General features: G+C 45.5%; 2 protein-coding genes across 2 annotated transcripts; one reads left to right on the top strand and one right to left on the bottom strand.

The window, feature by feature from the left end:
- Window positions 1–542: 542 nt before the first annotated feature.
- LOC121834821 (phenylalanine--tRNA ligase, mitochondrial-like) lies at window positions 543–12,040 on the bottom strand. Its single transcript, XM_042288648.1, has 5 exons — window positions 11,418–12,040; window positions 9,089–9,251; window positions 8,728–8,859; window positions 3,707–3,867; window positions 543–887 (listed from the first exon to the last, which is right to left on the bottom strand). Exons 1-5 carry the CDS (start codon window positions 12,000–12,002, stop codon window positions 597–599), a joined length of 1,332 nt encoding a protein of 443 aa, XP_042144582.1. The 5' UTR covers window positions 12,003–12,040; the 3' UTR covers window positions 543–596.
- A 364-nt stretch (window positions 12,041–12,404) lies between these two features.
- On the top strand, window positions 12,405–21,981 carry LOC8038340 (LYR motif-containing protein 4B). Its single transcript, XM_002412524.5, has 3 exons — window positions 12,405–12,524; window positions 19,710–19,830; window positions 21,761–21,981. The coding sequence occupies exons 1-3, from the start codon at window positions 12,442–12,444 to the stop codon at window positions 21,824–21,826; spliced, it is 270 nt and encodes an 89-aa protein (XP_002412569.3). The 5' UTR covers window positions 12,405–12,441; the 3' UTR covers window positions 21,827–21,981.
- The last annotated feature ends 947 nt before the right edge of the window (window positions 21,982–22,928 follow it).

Below are 22,928 nucleotides of genomic sequence, written 5' to 3'. Positions count from 1 at the left end.
CGGTTCCCAAGGGTCCTGCTAACGCATTCTTTAAGGATCCACCAATGAACCTTTCTTTATTACAAACTACTATTAGAAACTTCGAACATTCGCACAACACTACAAATGCGTGCATGGACCTTAGGTCTAGAACATCATGAAATGTAACAAAAACACAACACGAGCAGCTGTTCTTGCAGAAATCACTGTTGTCGCTTGGCAGGCATCAAACCACAAAACTCACTTTTAGCTGTTCGATGCTCTATACCCCTGCACAACGGGAGCTGCTTAGAAAAGTGCAACTGGCGTTGCAAAATGTGTTGCACTAATGTAGGGAGAGTTCATGTCAGCGAATCACAGGTATGTTTCATGAAGATAGATGGTTAGAAAACTTGTCTGCTAAATTTCTCGGAAAATTTTTCTGTTAAACAAAATGACGTTATTTGACACAATGATGCGACATCAATGGAGGTGAAAGGCTACCGAATGGCAAACGTGATATATATAAAAATCAATCAACCAACAAAGTGAACAGAAGGAGGCAAATAATACCAGTATTTAAGTTTGCTAAAGAGATTTACTACCGTTCCCACTAGAGCAATTTGACACCTCACCCTTCATTTGATTCTTAGTTCAACCCCCAGTCGTTCCTCTGCCCTCTTCCCCACCTCCTGATGGATGACATTGGCCTCTTCCTGCGTCATGACGCGCTCCATGTGCCTGTACACAACTCTGAAGCAGTGGCTGGTGCGTCGCGTCTTGGGGTGTGTGAACACGTCTACGGGCTCCACTCGCTCCACCAGGTCGCCCCCCACGGAGCGCACCAGGTCGAAGAAGTCGTTGGGCGCGAAATTGGTCGGAACCCAGAAAGACATGTCTGCCAGGCAGGGCGGGTGGCTGCTCAAGACCTGCATGAGTGGTGGGAAAGCAACACGTCGAGGAGCTCCTAGAGGCACAATCGGTGCAGTTAGACTTACAGTATCGGCAACCAAATTCTCGACTAGATTGTGGGTGCCGCCATTTTGGTGCTTAGTGCAGAACGGGTGCAATTCACAACAGTTATCATTGGAAAATGTAACTTCATGAGCTTCATATATGGTGTAGGGAAGCTAGGGCGACGTTCTTGTATCTCGGTACGCGCAAGCTGTGTCAACCTTTCTGGAAAACGGAAACGCATTTCCCACGATTTCAGATGAAGCTTCGGACATCTGGCAACCATGGTTTTAGGCACGAAAATGGCTGGAGTGTTGTTACTCTGAAGCGTAGCCTATTGAGCGCCTCTAGCTAAACTCTTCTGAGAGTAGCCTTCTAATGGCTCTAGGTGTAGCTTTTTGTCAACAATTTCGTAATCAGACGCCACATTAGGATAGCATGACTAAGCACTTGGCAGTGAATAGAGTGGCTTAAACCCTAGTTACACTAGCGCTCTCAACTGTCATTAATTCAATGATCGTTGGCATCTCCCAACTGTCATTGAGCTCAACTAAGTTGTCTGGTGTTGCACGGCACATAGGACTAACAAACCCAGTTGAGATGCGCGTCACGGGACACAGTTGAAATCAAAACGAAACCAAAACTGATGTTGCATTACCTTTTCTTAAAAAGTAATCCAAATGAATTATATGCACACTTTTCATTCATTATAAACATTCAAAACAAAATAAAATGAACTTGGTTTCATTTTTAGAGTGAAGAAACGATAATCAGAATGTTTTACATGAATTCAAGCAAGAGAAACATAAGGAAGGTCCTATTTACACCAGCATCACAATGGCTGCCCTCGTCGAGCTTTGGCTAGTGTACGTTGGCTTCCCCTGACATGCCGTGATTGTTCTAGCAGCAGTTCTGGTCCCAAATCATACCTCTTCCGGCAATATTTACTGCTACGATACTTTCTCAATACCTCCCCAAATCTTCTGCAATAGGAAGTGCTTCGGCAATGCGGCGGACATCGCCATCTTTAGCTCTATGGGGACGAACCCCCATCAGTTAACTGAGGTAGGCCAGCTCAGTTGAACTCAATGATCATTAGCGGCTCAATGACAGTTGCTGCCGCCGTGTAATACTGGCCGATCGCGATTGAGTCAAGAGTCATTGGCTTAATGATATTTAAGAGCGCTAGTGTAACTAGGGTATTAAAAAGTTTCTTCAAAAAGTTGTATATGGAAATCTGAAGTTGGTCCTTTGTCCTGATACATTGATTAATGAAGCGAGGTTTACACAAACGAACATCATTAATGGTTGTTTAACCGATGCATAGAACAGTATCGTTCGAGGAATCCTTTTTCCCAAATATTTATGGATGGCTGGAACGAGAATCCTGAAACTACTGTCAACTCAGAAACGTTAGCTGTTTTAGTCATGCACTTCTGAAGTACTTTTCTGGTGAGTGGCTGCCTTTCTTCTTCTCTCACTTACCATTCTTGCAGTATTATTCATTATCATTCCCTAGCATTCAACCTGAATGCTGGTGGCATACCAAAAATAAATTAATAACCACGTCCTACCGAACCTTTTTTAAACCCACTTTCCACCACCCACTCAATGTGAAAAAGCCAGAAAAAAATGCACAAGCAAGAGATGTTCAAACTCTTCTAAATAAGCCTCGGAAGATGGACTGACAAGTTTAACCTTTCAGACTATTGAGTCTCTTAAAAGTTTGTTCCCCTCCGCTATAATAAGTGATGCCTACAGTGGAAAAGAAAGTATACTGGGGTGAAAACCGACTGAGTGGGGGTCATGGTGGAGGCTATAAGGAGCGGTTGTGTGTCCCCTGTACTACGGCAGCGCTGGAATTTATAAAAAAAAAAATACCCCTAACGGCCCTTTGTATGAGGGTATTACATAGGGTGGGGGCGGCAAGCAAATATATAGTACACAGATAAAACACAAATTATACAAAAGACAATATGAGAACAAGGAATAAAAAGAACCTTAAGTATTAGTATAACTACGCACAAGCTCTTGAAAGTTAGACATATCTAGTTCAGTTGCAATGTGAGTCTGTAGGTTGTTCCAGTCGATTATGGTCCGTGGTATGAATGCTCATGCGTAACTAGATGAGTGGCATGTGATGCGCGCTACTTTGAATGAATGATCACGACGTGGAAAAATAATGGGTGGTGTTTTAAAAAAATTGTTGTGAAGCGATGCATAGTGATAGAGCTTGTGAAATGCTTCTCCGACTGGTGTGCTTACTGTTTAGTGTCCTATTCCTCCCATCCGTGAAAAGTGGCCCCAAAGTGGAGAGAAATGACGTCATAGAAGCCGCTGTGTCACGCCGTCGGACGTCGCAATCCTGGCGGTTTGTGCTAGAAGTCCCGGCAAAAAGTGTGAGCGAATGCGAGTGCCGCCATTGTTGCAGGGTCCCAAAGCTTTCGTAGACTGTCGAGCTGGAGAGCGACCTGCAGAGGAACTGCCGTCTGCCACATCTACCACTGCTGCTGCGACGTCGCCAGGATCGTGGCCAACGACAATGTGACACACTTGTGACGTCATCTGGCAAAGATAGGGATGCCACTTCCAATTGAGGTTAATATAGCGGACTGACAGGCTGGTCGGTTGTTGACAGACGTGATAAAAGAGTGGAGCTCGTACTCCGTTTTGCTTATTCTCTGTATCATCCTTTTTTTTTTAGCTGCTCTTCGACCGTGCCGATAAAGAGAACATGCGGATCGGAGAGGCATTCCGGGTGCCGTACCTATGCTCCAAGGACTTCCAACCTCACCTTGAAAGAGACGGGCTTGTAGGGGTCGTCGTGCTCAAACTGGGACAGAAAGCCCGGGTCTGTGCTCCAAAAGGCCCGGATGTCCGGGATCTTGTACAGGGTCATGGCAATCCTCTCGAGGCCCAGCCCAAACGCCCAGCCCACTTTCTGCTCCGCTCCAGCTGCGGGAAGGAGCAACCGAAAGATTTGCGCCATACGCAAGGTTTCTGACCTCGCAATAGCTCGAAAGATGCAGCAGCCGAAGTGCTCAGCAAAGTTAGGCAGTTGGCTCCCATTAATCAGTGCTTTTCGTTCTGCAACGCTGAGAGTTCAGGTTGAGAAAGAGCGTGACGGCCATACTTTTAAAGCCCAGTCTTGATGGGAGTGTCGCGAAATCTTCCACAAACTCTGCTTTGTCTTGTGCCTTTTTCTTGTTACAATAGCTTCGAAGTGAGTACAAACGGTATAATACCCAGTCTTCTGACATCCGGCCCAAAGTGCAAAAAGCAGCAATTTGGGACGGCATCCTTTGATGAGAGTGTCTGCTAAATGCTATTTTACCAAAGGGTGGTGCCAACGGGTTGCCGAAGCCCTACAAATTTCAAGTAGCACAGACGGGTCATGGCAGTTTTAGGCAAGAGGGAGAAAAACGTCGCTACATCACGCGCGGCTCTCCAGCGACTTCCAGCAGAGCCTTCTACCGAGACAGTCCGTAAGATGAATATTTCTTTACAGGGGTCTATTGACTGCGTCACTGAGTGGAAGTTTGGGGTTTCTTAACACAGAATGTGTTTTATCAGCCGAATTCCAGTGTTGGAATTCGGCTTAAGTATTGTAAGTACATTGTATTTCAAGTATTACTTTAAGTAGGTTAAGAAAACTTATACTTCACTTGAAGTACACTCTCTGAGCATGTACTTGTACTTAAAGTACCTTTTCTGGTACTTTCTGAGGAAAGTACATTTCCCGACTTCAAAGTACATTCCCCAATTTGGCCTCATTAGATTTGTATCATGAATGATGCTTAGTCAACCTCTAACAAAAAATGGTGTACCGTCATGTGAAAACACGCTATTGTCTTTTGAGACAACAGTTGGTCATTTCTCTGAGTGAAGTAATGGTTGTCATAAGACCAACACAACTAAGTGCCTTTTAAGTTGATTCTGTTAAGTAGTTTGTCAGCGAGCGTAAAACAACTACTTTGCAACCACTTAACTTTATCCAATATTCACCACCATTTCCGAAAATAACTAATGCACCCCCGATTAAACCCGGGGCAATGCATACGTTTTGAAAGAAACACTGTATAGGGAAATAAAAGGGCGTCATGAATGATTGTGTTGAAAAGTACTTGTGCTTTACAATGAATGTACATGGTATTTATTGCACTTTACTTCAGGTATACTGTACCAAGTACCGTATTTAAATGAATTTAGGTCGACCCTTTTTTCAATTTTTGAAAATCTGAAGTGGGGGGGTCGACTTATAATCGAACCAAAGCATTCCACCATCGGTAAAAAAAACAATCGCGATATCACGAACACCTCGGCTTGTTACGAGTTCAGCCGGCTGTACCTCCAGCCTTGCACTATTCTGTGTGCTCATTTTACAGATTAATTATCTTTTTTTATTTGCACAAACGAGTATTGATAGTGATTCACAAATTAACCCGAATATATGGCGGTGAACAGCACACGGTGCGCCCGACTCAGGGGGGGTGACGGCAATTCTTGTAAGAGCCACTCCAGAGGCCGCTGGAACAGCTTCCCAGCTCATTCACCCCACGGCTTCTCTTCGCAGTTTTTCGCACGATTCACGGTCGCACATCGTTTGATTGAGTGACGAGATCATGCTGGAGCACTAACTGCGTTTATTTTGTATTGACACGGATGATCCGGACAGTTTAGGTTTTCAGTGCTCGTTTATGGCCATTCTTCACTTGGAAGCAACCAACAATTGCGCTGTTGGACGCAAGTTCAACCCGTCGGAGCAGGTGATGCTCCAATGGAGTCTGCAGGGGCGTGGGATATTAAACTGTGACAGCAAACAAAGAGGCTTCCATGGGCCAAAGTCTGGATAGGTGGGGGTGCCTTCCGGAGTTGGAGGTCAGGCTTGCAATGTACGTCGCAAAAGTGTGCAATCGGTCCCTACCCGGGACGTCCAACGCGATCGTCGAGCAAGCGCGGAAGATGCGGTTGATCCTGTCATTTGCGAAGTGCGAGATTTCGTTGGACGACTCCAACGACGTGCTTCGAGAGAGTGGCAGTGATGATGACGGGACTGACAGCACCAGTGCGGACGAGTCGTAGTCTAGTCCCGGACGGAGTGAGAACGACAAAGAGCAGCTTCAGTTGTCCCGCCTGCAGCGTGAACTTCCTAGTTTCGGTAACGCCTGGGCATCTCATGCACCTCGCGCGTGTATGCACAGCCAAAGCACGCTAGAAGGCATAGATCGCGTGTTGGAGGCCCGGCTTCCGAAACAGATACTTTGCCGTTCTCATGTGTTCTCAGTAAAATGCGCATCTACAAATTTTTTTTTTTTTTTTTTGCTGTTGTGCAATGTGGGGGGTCGACTTACAATCGTGTAAATACAGTACTTCCTAGATGTACTTGACCCAATGCTGCCAAATTCTACAAGAAAACCTTCATAAAAACAATCGTGAAGAACTGTTGTAAAGAACCGTAACATCTTTAAATTACAAATAGCGCTAGGACGAGGACAGACGAAGAAGTGGACAGGACAGGCGCTAACTCACAACTGACGGTTTTATATACAACGTTAAAGAAGAAGGTGAAGGAAGTGTCTGGTGTTGAAAAAAGAAGAAAAAACCGTGGGAGACAAATTGAGAATAAAAATATTGGATAAAAATTAATAGAAAAAAAGTTAATAGAAAAAAAGTGATCGTCCAAAGGCCGCCGATCAGTGCCTCGTACAGCTTATTTACCTTTTTACATCCAACAGGCACCACAGCCAAAGCTATACCGGCGCGAGCGCATAGACCCACCCGGTGCACCACCTCACGCGCTCACGTGCAAGCGTGATTATGTATAGTGGTTCAAGTACTGAACCTCTTTGTCCGTCAACGCCAAGGATGGTGCGGAGACGCATTTTTCTCCATTGGCTTGTATGGTCTGTGCTTCATAGATTTCCCTGTTCCTCCTTTCTTTAAAACGTCCGATCACTTTTGTGTTTGAAAGCAAAGGTGTGCAGGAGCAATCTCGCACATGCATGGCTAAATGTCCAGAAGGTGTTGACTGCAGGGTCAGGGCATGTTCTCTCAGTCGTGTGTTTATGCAACGTCCAGTCTGTCCTATATACACTTTCCCACATGTGAAAGGGATTTCATACACCACTCCGCTGTTGCAGTCGACATACTGGTGCTTGTGGTTTATGTTGCATTCATGATGTTGTTGCTTGACATTGTTGATTTTTGGGCACATTCGTTTTAATTTATCCGGTGCCGATAGGACCACTTGGACTTCAAACGTGGAGGCTATCTTCTTCATGTTGTGCGAAATCTTGTGGATGTAAGGCACCACAGCCGGACGGCGTCTCTTCTCTTTTATTTTTTCTCTTCTTTTGTTCGTTGTCAATAACTTCTCAGCGATGTCAGTCAGTACCGGAAAGGGGTACCCCGAAGCTTTCAAACGAGTCACTTGTAATTCGAAGCTTGATTTTGCTCTGTGCTCACATGACTTGTTTAGCGCCATGCTTAAGCAATTAGACACTATGCCTCGCTTTACAAGTTTGGAATGGGATGAGTCATAGCGCAATAGCCGTTTTTTAGAACGTGGGTGGTACATCCAGCAGGTCTGGTTCTTGTTAAAAGTAATCTGCAGTTCTAAAAACTGTAGGATGCCGTCCGTTGGCACCTCAATGGTAAAGTTGAGCTGTTCAGCCTGTTCCAGAAATGTGGCACGCACACTGTCGATAGGGTGACTGTCACATTCATCGGGACGAAAAGGGAGGAGAACCAGGTAATCGTCGACATATCGAAAGATACGCGAGACTTGGTTGGTTGATATATTCTTAGCAATAGCCCGATCACAATGTGACAGATAAACGTCGCATAAAACAGGTGCAACGCAGGAACCTATGCAGATTCCTCTCTTCTGTAAGTAGGAATTTCCATCGAAGGAGACTGCAGTGGAACAGACTGCAGTGGACTGGACGTTGCATAAACACACGACTGAGAGAACATGCCCTGACCCTGCAGTCAACACCTTCTGGACATTTAGCCATGCATGTGCGAGATTGCTCCTGCACACCTTTGCTTTCAAACACAAAAGTGATCGGACGTTTTAAAGAAAAGAGGAACAGGGAAATCTATGAAGCACAGACCATACAAGCCAATGGAGAAAAATGCGTCTCCGCACCATCCTTGGCGTTGACGGACAAAGAGGTTCAGTACTTGAACCACTATACATAATCACGCTTGCACGTGAGCGCGTGAGGTGGTGCACCGGGTGGGTCTATGCGCTCGCGCCGGTATAGCTTTGGCTGTGGTGCCTGTTGGATGTAAAAAGGTAAATAAGCTGTACGAGGCACTGATCGGCGGCCTTTGGACGATCACTTTTTTTCTATTAACTTTTTTTCTATCAATTTTTATCCAATATTTTTATTCTCAATTTGTCTCCCACGGTTTTTTCTTCTTTTTTCAACACCAGACACTTCCTTCACCTTCTTCTTTAACGTTGTATATAAAACCGTCAGTTGTGAGTTAGCGCCTGTCCTGTCCACTTCTTCGTCTGTCCTCGTCCTAGCGCTATTTGTAATTTAATTATGTGTAACCAACTAGCCCGCCAGAATGTTTTAAAACCGTAACATCTTACATTGTGACGTAGTGCGACACCACAATGTCTCATAACGGCATGGCACCATGCTGCCATGTGACGTTGTGACATTACACACACATAGCATGTGCCCAGCTCATTCCCAAGACATTCTGCACTCACCGGTCGTCGTCTGCACGATCTAGCCAGTGCAACTTTCGGAAATGTTCCGCGAAGTTAAGGTTGCCGCAACGTGTCTGACCGCTCACCGTTGTAGAGGATCTCCTGTTCCATGATGCCGCAGCCAAGCAGTTCCAGCCAGTCCCCCTGGAACCTAGCCTCTAGCTCCCAGGACGGGTGCGTGAAGGGGAACGTCGTGGGAACCCAGCGGGTCTCCGTCTCTGCGCACGTGCGAGGCAGGCCACGATTCGAGGAGCGGTCGGTCTGCGCCGTGCTGCAGCCCCGAAAAGCAACGGTGCCAGGGGCGTGTTTTTTACCGGTGCGTTCAACGACCCACCCAGCTACGATGACTGTCTTATGCGACGTCTTACGTCGTTGCAATCCCGGTGGTCGGTCGTAGATCGGCAAAGACGGGACGTACCGAAAGCGCTTCAAGTCGAAAACCCTCACCGGGCCCAAAGAGCTGCTTGGCCAGGCCTTGAAGACAGGTCTTCAGGCTGTGCTCCAGGAGCTTGGCCGTCTCCATCGTGTGGAGCCCCTGCTTGATCTCGTCCCGGCTGCCGTCTTCGAACAGCTCCAGGCCATCCCTCGCCGCCCCCCTGCCTTCGAACAGCTGCGGGCGAAACGAAAGATACTGGAGTTAGAATTTGTTCTTCGCGCGGCGCTTTAGAGCAGTGGTCTCAAACTCATTTGAGTGTGGAGGCCAGATAGCTCACACTGGAAAGGCCAAGGGCCAACGTCAGACGAGAGGGGGGGGGGGGGGGGGTTAAAATATTTTAAAAGAAGAGACCTCATGCTCTGTGCTTTTTGTAAATTCAGTTTCGCCAGTGACATCTTTAGGTTTGGTTTGTTTATATGATTGCATTCGGCACTGACCTGATGTAATAACAAGAATTAAAATGACACCACCCCGCCAACGTGCAGGCCTTTTTAATAGAACAAGTGACAAAGTCCATTGTCATTCTCGTTAATGAAGCTGAGCGTGTCCCCAAAAAACAATCAGTGAATTTGACACTCCTTGCTTTTCTGACGTTTTTTTATTATAACACCCTGAACAAATACCTGTTTATTCATTCAATACTTGTCTTCTTATGGGGATATTTTTTTGAGGGGAGAGTGCCGAGCTCGTAGCTTTATCTTTGCCAGTTGCTCCTGCTGATTGAGAGTTCGCGCAGCAGAGATGCATCCTTCAACGAATAGCTGGCGCTTTCAGCCAAGTAGCGGAAATGTTGAACATTACAAAAAGCTGGGAAGCAAAAAATAAAATGAAACCATGAATGCAGATACTTATGAACTATGTGAATACGTTAGAAGAGCAGAGCTACTTTTCGAGCAAAAATGATTCGACGAGATGAGATCACTATGGCGCATGCCATTTCTAGCACTTTAGACATGGGAACTGGAACTCGTAGCTGGTCGCCTGCAGGACTCGTCTCAGCGAGTCGCGGGCCGCGTGTATGAGACGCCTGCTTTAGAGACTGCCTCCCGCCATTCTAGTTTTAGCAACAGCTCGGAAACGGAAAGCGGGTGCGGGTTGCCTACTCCGTAGTCTTACCTCAATTCGTTTGCTACTTTGAATAGCTATTATGGGGTATCTATAGATGTACGACATGCCTAACTAATCCACCTAAAGAAATTCAGAACTCTTCAAAAATGATTTTTTATGCACCTCGATGGTGACACGTATGTCAAATTAGATTTACAAAAACAAATTGTTGTGTGTATGTTTATACAGCCGGAAGTTAGTATGCCTGAGTGAACGTCTGGTGTCTCAGCTGTAGATAAGCAATTTAGCCAGTGCTGTACAACCGCTAACCTGGGGTCTTTAACAAAACATCACGCATTAGTGATACACGACCGCACATCAGTACAATGCTCATCCAGATCGAAACGGGCAGGGGTGGGGGTTGAACCCAGGATCTTTGGGTTCTGCAGCGCGAGCTTTCGCTCCACGTGCTCCGAGGTGGTGTGCGCTAGCCCACTCGGCCACCGATCCCCCTATTAAACTTACACTAAAAATAAGGTTTCAGCATATTTATATCTCGAGACTTATTTTGAGTGAGCAGCAATATCGAAATTGAAACAGGCATCTATTTTCAGACATTGACAACGAAACGGAAGCATGTTCCGGAATATATCCAATGAGTCTTGCAATTCGTTTTTTTTTTTTTTTTCTTTTTAGGCAAGCTGTTATTTGTGACATAACTGTCCTATCAAGGCACTTAAAATGCTGTTAGTTGTGGGAATTCAATGTCCCTTTAATAACAGGTGGTCCCGTATGAGGGCGTTTTTTCGGGCACCGAGGAATTCGGAGTATGGAGTGGGAGATTGCCAGAGCGCAAAGCTCTCCTCCAGCTGTTGAATTCGACATGCCGTAGTTCCAAAGTTCACATTCTCTGCAAATTTCCAATGACCCCAAACGAGACCATCAATGTCATCGCCCCTACATTCCTCTGAATGGCTATGCAAGGACAAAACAAAGCACAAGAGACTCGAACAGGAAGCCCGTGGCTCCGGAGCTCCACGCTGCTTTTGAAAAAAACACTCCTGCGAGGCGTTATCGCAACTCTCACGAGCTATAGGCTGTTACAGGGTTAGAATAGCAGGACAACCTTCTCCCAAAATGGTCTCTGTTCGTCAAGATTTATCGTTTTGTTTCCTCCTCTCCAGCGTTCCCCCCTCCGAAGTGGAAAGGACGGAGGGCTTTGTGGGGGGACCTTGTCCCGCTATTTTTAACCCGCGACAGATTACACATGCACACCATTACTATCCGGACTACCTGATCAGCCGAGAACAGCCGCACGCCCTCCATCTGATGGAAGACGGGGTAGTGATGCCTGTCGATCTGGTCCCTCCTGTAAACGTCGCCGGCGACGAGGAAAGCGTCCAGTCCCGACCTGACCAGATCGACCTGATGAGCCGACGTGTGGGCGCGGAGCATGTGCGAGCCGTTCACGTAGTAGCTGTCGCTCTTGCAACGAGACGGGTGCGACTTGGGAACGAGGAGACTGTCGAAGTTCTGTTCCAGCGTCACCACGGGACTCAGTCTGTCGTACACCGAGAAGTTGGGGTTGCCCCTTCGGTTCACGTAGTTCTTCGTGAAAAATTCGGCGATTCTCCGCTTGAGCAACTGGATCGGGTGGCATTTCTGGAGGTGCAGCTTGCGCTCGGTGTGGCCCAGGATGCGGCTAGTGACGTTCGTCTGGTCGTCCGTTTCGTACGACTTTCCGTCGACCATGACGGTGTCCCCGCGCGCCTGGGGACCCTCGACGTTCATGTTGGTTGAGAAGGGCGACCTGCGGCCGTGATTGCAACATTTTAGCGCGAATAAGCGTCGACAACGAGCAAACTCGCGAACCGGCATGATCTCGGGGCGTAGTGCTTGGCTGTGCGGCTATTTACAACCGGAACCAAAACAAAGGTGATAGCGATGACACTTGGAATCACATGACTTTTCGAGTAATTTTTTGGATTAAGTTGCGCGTTCTCCTCCTTTTCATTGATTTATTCTATATAATTTTTTTATAAATAAGTATAGTATACATGTGTATGTGTAAATTTTAACTACCGAAATTATCAAACAATCAAAAAGTGCTAATTTAATATGTCTTCAGTTACTGGCTAGAGAGAGCGCAAGTCGAAACCCAATTCAACTTGCATTTGTGACATTTATATATGTGGAAATATGTATTTAATATCATAGTTATTCACTAATAATTCTGACAGCGTGAAGTACAATAAGTCACATAACTACTGTATTTGTTGATATTTTGGCGGCGGGTGATGACGATGATAGTTTAAACATGGCGGCCTCCCGGAGAGAAGTTTTGAGCCTGTACAAGCAGCTGATGCGGGAATCGGGGCACTTCAAGAGCTACATTTACAGGCGAGTTACATTTACACTTCTTACAGTCGTTCCTGGGAACCGCACCTGTTCATGTACAGGCAAGCGGGAGCGTTATAAAGAAACTGATCGGCGAACACATCGTCGCAGTGCGGGAAGTTGGACTGGTTGGACCCTTGCGCAGTTGGTTACGCAATATGTTGTTTTGCGTCATGCCACGAGCTCGTTCCAATCTGGTACTTGTGGGCAGGATCAGAGGTATTAAATATCGGAACAGCTATTATCGCCCCTGTGTTTAGTTATTAAAAAGGCGGCGAATTTCTAACACTTCCGAAATTGCGTGCTCTTTGTTGCTTGGTGATAGCTTTCGGTTTCTCCACTGGACAACGGGGAGTGTTTCCGGCAACTAATATGTGCGTTTATTCTCGTCTGGATGCTCACACATCACCTATAATAAAATAGAAACGGGGAAATATTTCCGAATAAAAGCTTCCAAGTGCAAATACACCACACTTCACAAGTTTTTTTTTTTTTTTTTTAATAGAAAAGAATTGAATTGTAAGTTTGATTGTATTTGTGTACGGGTCATGGTGCATAAGTTTTCTCTAGTTTAGTTTTATTTTAATTTTTACATTTCACTTTTAATGAAATATTAGCCAAGGACACCTGAAGATAATCTTTTGATAATAACTGGCTCCGTATTTGTTTCCCTCGCAGTGTATGTTGACCTGTCGGAGCGCCTGCACACGCTGTCTTTTACACAATAATTTTCCGCTCTCAAACCGAGAATAAAGAAATAAAGGAAATTCTACTGCAAACCCAACTGTCGGCATTATGTAGCAATGTTACATAGTACTCACCAGGTGCACATTCATACTTTCCGTGGCACTTGCACGCTTCCAATCTCGTCGCACATTGAGAGCACCTGCCAAGTCGAATCGTGAAAAGGACACGAAATAACAGAAATACTTGATAAGGGTCTATCTGTGGGGCTTATGCAGTATGCAATTCATTTGGTTGACCCAATGAGCTTGAGTATTCTTTTGGCTTCCATTGATCACTGGAGCGTGAAAAAGCGAGAAGTCATGCAATAAGAACCCTTTTTACCTTAGAGCAGTAAACCGGAACCCACGGCCTGCAGCAGAAATGCCCCCCCCCCCCCCCCCCATCCACAATTTTCAAAAAAGCTGCTGCCCATGCGCGAGCAGAGCGTGTTGCTAGCGTCCCGTTTGGTTGGAAAACAAATAAGCATGCCGGCTATTCCTAGGCTGCGACAGAGGCGCGGAAGCGAGGAACGCCAAGTTTTTTTAGATTTCCGTCTGCCAGGCTGTATCCTGCTAAGACGGGCTTGGATAGCTGCCGTGAGGGGAAGGAACATGGACGGCTCACCATGGCAGCCGAACGAGCACCGATAGATCTGCAGTGCACATTTTGTCACGGGTATGGCGTTTTCATACGCTCCTGGAGGGAATTTTCCACACTATTCAATCTGGGTCTCGAGGTAACGCTTGGAATAGACTGCGTGCACCAGCTTTACGCCCCACATGTATCAAGCCAAACCATACATTGCAAAGCCTAGTTGTATTCCAACCACCTTCCAGCCTCGCACCCGAAATGTCTAAGTTTCCGGCATTGCGCGATAGGCGGCATGCACTATTTTGTAAACCAAGGATTGCTGTCATCTTGCCTGTTTGTCGCATTAGTGATCACGTGGCATTAACATGGCTGCACCCATAGGTAGGCCAGATCTAGGGATGGGCAAAATACATGCAAATATGTATCGAAATACAAATACAAAATACTTCGTCAAAAACATATTTAATTACAAATCTAATTACATTTCCAAAAAAGCATTTAAGTACAACATACAAATACAACCAAATGTATTTGGTCTCCTTCAAATACTTTTCCAAATACATTCCTCAAAATTTGCGTCAGCGACTTCAGGGCAACTGCAACAGGTTTCTGGGTATCTCATTTTAATTTTGCATCGCACACTCGGGAGTTAGTGTGCGAGACTCTAGTAATGTTATAGAAATATAATCACAAAAAAATGTAATCAGCTTGGACGTAATAGGTGAAACAAGTGCAGAGCTTCAAGCAGCTTTTTTTGTAGATTACATTTGGTATAGACCAACAAAGAACTGAGACGACCAAAACGCGCAGCACTAGCTAGATAATTTTTTATTGTTGCAACTCACACCACTTACGAAAATCTGGACGACCCGCGCATTTAGAATGTTCCAGGCAAAAATATTTGAAGGTGAACATTTCGGCAGACGTCTGCCTGGTTGGGTTAAATGTTATAAATGAATAAAGGGCAAACGCCAACCAATCCCTAAAAAATCGTAGGGTCCCAACGTTTCGGTGCCGGCTCGGCACCTTCTTCAGGGAGGCTATTTAAAGGAGAAGCAGCTTCTTTCTTTTCTGCTGCGGTGAATGTAGCGCAGTATCATCGGGTTTTTTTTTTTTTTTTTTTTTTTTTTTTACGGTGGTTAGTTTTTAAACCAGGTGCGGTACCTTCGTTTTCTTCGAAGTTGGTTATTTACAAACGAGGATCAGCATCTTCGTTTTCCTCATTGGTAGGGGCCTGTTTCTTTGGTGTTTTCTCTAAGTGTCGTAGTCCACTGACGTATGCTGAGGGCAAGGTGCCGCAGGATCGATTAATATTTCCTGGTGTGGTCTGTATGCGCCATGACTCAATAAAGAGTCGTTGCCGCCAGTTGGTTTCTACCAGTTGGTAGAATGGGTAGAATGGTAGAATGGGAGTCCATAGAACCCAGGAGCAGAACCATTTCCGGCGGACAAGGGTAACTCGACGGTTGTCCTAGATCGGGAAGACCAGTTGGCTTATCAGAAACTCAAAAAGGACCCCACCACACAAGTTCAGACAAATCTGAACAAACTTCTGGCGGGAATTTTCAAAAAACATCCAGAATCAAAGAACCTTTACCTACGGCTCATATGCCGAAATGGTTCTGCTCCTGGGCTCTATGGACTCCCTAAGATCCACAAGCCAAATGTTCCCCTCCGGCCTATCGTGGATTTTACAACGTCACCGCTTCGGGCGCTATCCAACTACCTCCATCGCACCCTTTCCCCTCTCGTCGGAAGAACGCCAACTAACGTATGAAACGCCGGTCATTTCGTGGAGCTCGTTTCAGAACTCAAGGTCACCACCGAGGACAGTCTAGTGTCATTCGATGTAATTTCACTGTTCACAAGCGTTCCAGTGCCCCTGGCTGTAGCCACAGCCAGGAACGCTCTCGAAAAGGAGAAAGACCTGAACGAAAGAACCTGCCTTAGCGTGGATGAAATATGCTGCCTCCTTGAATTCTGCCTTCACAGCACCTACTTCAGCTACCAAGGAGAGTTCTTCAGCCAGACCAGCGGAACCGCAATGGGAGCTTCTATTTTGGTCACTACGGCAAACCTGACGATGGAAGCAATCGAACAAAGGGCGCTGCACTCGTTTCCGGCTAGCCCCAAAGTGTTCCTACGGTACGTCGATGATTGCTTTTGTATCCTAAAAACATCAGAGGTGGACAACTTTTTAGCTCACCTCAACTCCATCGAGCCGGCCATCCAGTTTACATTAGAGCTTGAAAAAAACGGCACCTTGCCGTTTCTGGACGTGCTTGTCAAGCGAGTAGGTGAAGACATGAAGTTCACTGTATACAGGAAGCCGACCCACACTGGACGTTACCTTCGGTTTGACTCATACCACCCTTCGAGTCACAAGGCGTCGGTAGTTGCGACCCTGTTGTCCAGAGCTCGGAACATCTGCTCCTCAAAGAAAGATAAAGAAAGTGAAGAACAGGCTGTCATCGCCGACCTCAAAAAGAATGGCTACACCAACAGCTTCATCAGCCGTGTTGCCCGTCGTCTTGGTCGCAGTCTTGAGCACCCACAGAATAGCACGCAGTCCCGCCCTAACATCCGCGTCTGTGTACCTTATATAAAGGGAACTAGCGAAACTCTGGATCGTACGCTGGCCAAAGAAGGTATTCAGGTGGCTCACAAACCTGTTTTGACACTTGGGCGCCTAATGCCTCATCCGAAAGACCGTCCAGCGAGAGAAAAAGCACAAGGCATTGTGTACCAGATTCCCTGTGCTGAGTGTTCCGCTTCATATGTCGGCGAAACAAAAAACCTCAAGGAAAGAGTCCGCCAACATAAGAATGACGTACGGAAATTCGATCGAGAGCGTAGCGCTGTTGCGGAACACTGCGAGGACAATGACCACCGCATCGACTTTGAAAATACCCGAATCCTGGATGTAGAAACCAACTGGCGGCAACGACTCTTTATTGAGTCATGGCGCATACAGACCACACCAGGAAATATTAATCGATCCTCCGGCACCTTGCCCTCAGCATACGTCAGTGGACTACGACACTTAGAGAAAACACCAAAGAAACAGGCCCCTACCATAGAGGAAAACGAAGATGCTGATCCTCGTTTGTAAATAACCAACTTCGAAGAAAACGAAGGTACCGCACCTAGTTAAAAAACTAACCACCGTAAAAAAAAAAAAAAAAAAAAAAAAAAAAAAAAAAGATACTGCGTTACATTCACCGCAGAAGAAAAGAAAGAAGCTGCTTCTCCTTTAAATAGCCCCCCTGAAGAAGGTGCCGAGCCGGCACCGAAACGTTGGGACCCTACGATTTTTTAGGGATTGGTTGGCGTTTGCCCTTTATTCATTTATAAGGCAAAAATATGGATGGAAATCAGGCTGGAAAGCATCACAAGTTGTCACAGGCACTTATTTAGCTAGGCTGCCTGTGAACGTTGATTTCGTCACTATTCTTGCCTTAGACTAGCACCGTAATCAAAAAGTCACTAAACGCTTGTGCTTGATTGGGAGACACTGCAATCGGTGCGGAACATAGTTTTCTTCCTGCTCTGGACAGTGACAATAAATTTGAGGGATGTATTTTCGCCCGCAAAATTGTACTTAATTACAATTGTATTTGAAATACTCACGCTTTAGTATTTAAATACACACGTCAAATACATTACCCAATTTGTAATTAAATACAAATGCAAAATACACAAAGTATTTGAAATACGTGTTTTAAATACTTGTATTTGAAATACTGCCCATCCCTGGCCAAATCTGATTGGCCAGGTCGCGGTCGGCAGATGGGCCATCTGGGGTTGTGTTCCAATCTTACTCAAATAAATCCGAGTTATTCCAGCGGATCAAGCACGTGACAAGACAGATACAGCAATGCTGGACGCGGGTAGGTTTTCGAATGCAACGGGTACAAGACTTTTACCCAAAAGCGAGCTAGAGGAAATTTTGGAACACGGCCGCCTGGATGGCGACAGGGTTGGGCAGAGATACTTAACAATGTATTTGAAAATACAAATACTGGGATACACTAAAGCAGGTAAAGTACTGATACTAAAATATATTTGTAAAAATGTATGTATCGGAAATACTTTTTAAATAAAGGCAAACGTCTTTGGAAATACAAATAAAGGAATACAATTAGGGAGGGCAGAAATATAAATACAGAAATACTGATACTGCAATAGATTTGTCACATTTGTTTGAGATGCCAACTGAGATGGAGCTTGAAGTTTGAAGTGGAAGTTTTTGGTCCAGAAATTACTTTCCCGTAGGCCACTTTGCCTTGAAGGTGGTGGTTTCGGACGAGGAGTCTTCAATTTACTCAAAAAAACATTCCATCGAGGACTGACCTCGGTTCCTTCCCTGACATCCTGTCTTTCTGGCCAGGGATGCGAAAAGACTTTGACCTCTGAAGAAATTCTGTGTCACCCTAAATCCCACCAGAACGTCAACATGCCCCTGTCCAATAAGGACGCCCTTGTCAACATTGATCACATGACGTCGCAGCGGAATGAACTGGTATTCTTTATCTTTAGGTGTGGCCTAGAACATTAAAATTTACCACACTGCTGTATAAAAGGACAATACACACTTTCGTTGTAGGTTACCTTGTTGAAGACCGTGCAGGCAGTGTCATTTGGAATTTTTGAGAATAGTGGACCACCTTAGCATCCTGTAACACATGTCTTATCTTCGATTCTCTCGGCAGTAGCTTCTCGAGCTGCTGCCGAGAGAATCGATCGTATGTGTCAGACATTTCGTGGATATCTCGCATGAAAGTCTTGCATTCTTGCTGCACTCAACCATCGGAATGTTCATGGCTCTTAAAGAAAGATACGCAGGACATATAGAGTATCTACGAGTGGAAGCCGAGAAGGAATGTGTGAGAGCTTTCAAGCATTCCTTCTCGGATCGGATCCACGCAATGTTTCACATATACGATCGATCCTCCCAGATCGGTGCCCCTACCTGGTCAGATCTTGTGCGATACGTGCATACCCGATCCTATTTGCTCATCATCTGCCTAGCGAAACGGGGCACACATGGAACTTTACCATTCTCCCACAACACAATCATTGCGGTTCAATGCGACTCGCACCGCCGTCGCCGCGCCAGCCGCGCTAGGCCAGCTCACACCTGCTCGCTCGGCTCAATCCCTATCCAGGGTGCCGTGTTCCAAAATTGGCTCTATCTTACTCTTGGGTAAAGGTCTTGTACCCGTTGCGTTCGAAAACCTACCTGCATCCAGCAGTGCGGTATCTGTCTTGTCACAGGACTTGATTTACCGGAATAACTGGGATCCATTTGAGTAAGATTCGAGCACAACCCCAGATGGCCCATCTACTGACCGTGATCTGGCCAATCTGATCTGGCCCATCTCTGGGTGCAGCCACCTTAATGTCGAGTGATGACTAATGTGGCAAACAGACAAGATGGCAGCAACCAAGGGGGCGCCATTTTTGGCCGCTGGTTTACCCCTCTAAGTTTACTCAAGCTCGTTGGGCTGACCACATGGGAACCGACGTGTACTGCTTGAAGCCGTAATCGATTAACCCCAACAAGCCAGTTTAGACATGTCACTTGAGAATAGAGCTTTCTCAAAAACACATTGAGCAACATCAGCGGTCGCCATTTCATGGGCATGAAGCATGTGATTGGATCACAGTTTTCGCCGAATACCGAAACCACACTCGTTCTTTATATGAGCCAAGGTCACGCCCAATGCTGACGCAGCCCTCATGTCCAATAAGTGCTCAGAGTTTGTGCCCAAACAATAGCAGTCTCGGATGATTGGCACAGCTAGTAGATGGTGTGCACTTTTGAAAAGTGTCTTGTGGACTAAGCTGTCCTTTGTTCTGCGGGTGCAGGTCTCACGCACTACGGCGCGTCCGGGATCTCTTCAAGGAGCACAAGGCTGTGCAGGACAAGACCGAGATCAACGAACTGTTCCAGGAGGGCCTCAAGAACCTCGAGATCATCAAAAGACAGGCAAGGCACCTTGGCAGCTCTTGTCCAAGCTACCGGGCATCTTGGAAAAAAAGATTAGAGCGTTTTCCCCTTAGCTGAAATGAACTATGCATCGTCGAACGTTTTCGTCACTGCCCAAGTGTAGTGCTAGCGGTCTGGACCAGATGGCAAAGTTACAGAGCTTGCTGTTATCCGATTAAAAAGTTGTATGCTTTTTTCCGAAATTTTTAATGTCTAAACGGTGGCCGACAAAGCCCCCGGATACGTGGAGATGAATGGCGTCAGCTACTGCGAACGGGCCCAATTTTTTCATTCATTGAAAACTTCAGAAACAATGTTTTTAAATTTTCAATCATATAATGGCAAGCTCTGAAACTTTGGCAACTGGTCTTGTTTGCTAGCACTACTACATCTGGGTGGGGACTGAACAATCAGCATTGCATAGTTTGTTTTTGTGGCGAGAAACTCGCTGTGAACTTTCTTCCCAGGCATCTGGTACTAATTTAGAACTAATTAATCATGCGCTGCTCTTCTGGCAGCTTGTATACAGGGTACAAAACGAAAGACTCGGTTTGTGTCAGGTACGGCTTGGTGCCTGTGCCCTAATATTTTGGTAGCTGCAGTGTGTCATGGAAAGCCCGAAAACCACTTGTAGCGGCAGACGGCTGGTGACCACTTTGTCTTCATTGCTTGTGTACTATGCAGGCACACTTGCTTCTGAAACTGTGATGTCATTTTGCCTAACACTTGAGATTCCCTTTCAATATCACGAATGCATCATATTTTCTGGCCCTCTAATGTTGGGGCAGGATAAATGCCAATCAACTAATTCACTAATAAAATAATAAATGAATGTTCGATTGATTCATCAGTCCATGCTTTATGTTGTCCCCAAACAGCTGGAAGATTTTAGAAAGTATACATGCACGGAAGGAAAAAAAAAACGAAAAAAGAAAGCATTTTTACCTGCAACATTATTTCCTTATTAGAGCTTTTTAACATAAGAAAATTTTACAATCTCACATAAGTAGTGCTTGATGGGTCAATTTCTTTTTTTGAAAGGGTAGTGCAACAATTTTAGCTTTGAAAGAATTTGCAGTTTTTAATTTTACTTGGTTTATGTCACTGCACACAGGCCTCAAAAGACGGTGTAAGGGTTGAGAGTGGTTGGGAGGTACCCAAAGCATCAATTGTTTGAAAATCTTTTTCAAAAGAACTAATGTGCGCAGGCAAAATTGGTTTCCAGTTCTTTAATCCAGACTTGACAGGGAACAACTCTCACAATTATTTGACCGAATTCCTAACATTGTTGCACTGCCTCTTTAAATGTTGGAGAACAAAATTACTAGTTAACCAGACAACAAGCAGTATCTCAATCATGAGCACTTTACCTGAGGAATGGATGGAGTTACTGTCCTGATTATTCTATATTGATAAAAAAAGCGAGGAAATTATTTCATTATTAGTACTGCCAAGACGTATAAACTCAGTGGTTCTGAAATGGGGGTCCGCAAAGGCCATTCTAGGGTTCCGTGAAACCCAGCCTCATCAGTCAAACCTGGAAACAAAAGTTGTCTTTTTTCAGATTAAAATCAAACGTTCCAATTTTTGGGGGCATTTTCTCATGTATATGTCAGTAAGAGAAGTCTACTTCACACTAGCCCTTAGTTATATCCATTTACTAAAGCACTATCATGATTAACCTATACTTTCCCTTCCCCTCACCACGAACTGGGCCCTCCATGATATCCGCCGATCCACAAGGGGTCCGCGAAACATCATTAGCTGAAAATCACTGTACTAACTGATTACAATAAATAATATAAAAACATGTTTTTAGTAAGTACTAATAACTCTGCCGTGTACTCGCATCATCCCGGTACCACTGTCAAAATCTGAGAAAATGGGGACCATTGCAGCATTGACAATTTGTTTCATTTTATTCTTTCAGGTCGTCATAGGGAATATGTATAAGTCTGCAGACTCAGTTGTGGAGAAGCATTTCGGGGCCAAATAGCCTCGTAGGCTCTGGGCGAGCAGCAGTGATGTCTTGCGTGCCTTTGTTTTTCTGAGGCCTCGTACACGGAATGAACAAGCTCCTGGCCACATCCTGTGGTCTAGTCAAATGATGAATGAATAATAAATCTTCTCCTTTTTGTGTTTGTGTCAAAACAATTTGTGCCGTGGGTGCTCAGTGTCAACCACTGCTGGTGGCACATTGGTTGTCGAATCCCATACATTGGTATTGAAGAACAAACTTAGAAACTGCTATGCATGGGCATACCAACGGGGGAGGGGAGGGGGCGGCAAGGGGGGCGTTCGCCCCTCAGTTCTCAGAGTGAGGGCAAACACAAGTTTGTACGCCATTGAGTAGGGCAAACACTGGCCGGCAGCGACCAAGGGAACCGCCCCTTAGCCCTGGGGGGAGGGGGGGGGGGGTCTGGCTTGCCCCCCCCACTCATAAACAAGTTGGTACGCCACTGCTGCTATCCTATGCTCTGTCTAATGTGCTGGGTGTGCCTTATGACTCGCAAGGTGTTTACGGATTGAAGAACCAAGCTTTACACTCTAAGTTTATTTTGACGAAGTTTCCAAACTTTCACACCCAAACGGTCCTTCAGTGCCCTGCAATGTTTAAAAACATGCTTTCAAAGCACAGTGTCACAGGAAAGGCTTATGCACCTACTCTTGCTGTATGTGCGCAGCACTCTATCCGAAGCTTGGGTTCTTAATTCTAAAGTTTGTATAAAGAACCGCAGAACATAAGGCTAAATTTTGCACAGTGTGGTGATGAACTCAAAGGTTTGTAATGAGCAACCTCTGACGACTTTTTACATCACTCAGGAATGCATATTTCAATCCTACTTCACTATGTGAACTTTCTTAGGTTTCGTTTTTTGACGAGCTATACTTTGTTTCAGAAATTACCTGCATGCTTTTACATTATCTCTTATGTTCGTACAGAATAGAACTGTTCTGACGTGGAACTCGTTTGTGCAGTCAAGTACACATGAATTATTCACATCTTTTGTGTTTTATGTTTATCATGAATTGGGACAAGCTTTCGCATCTGTCGCCTTCTTTTAATTACCGGTTCCTCTTTGACGTTGTCCCTATGT

This window comes from Ixodes scapularis, unplaced genomic scaffold, assembly GCF_016920785.2.
Source record: "Ixodes scapularis isolate PalLabHiFi unplaced genomic scaffold, ASM1692078v2 PGA_scaffold10__122_contigs__length_95168666, whole genome shotgun sequence".
Taxonomy (NCBI): Eukaryota; Metazoa; Arthropoda; class Arachnida; order Ixodida; family Ixodidae; genus Ixodes; species Ixodes scapularis.
Note: the sequence above shows the minus strand (reverse complement) of the source record. Positions and strands in the feature narration are given on the sequence as shown.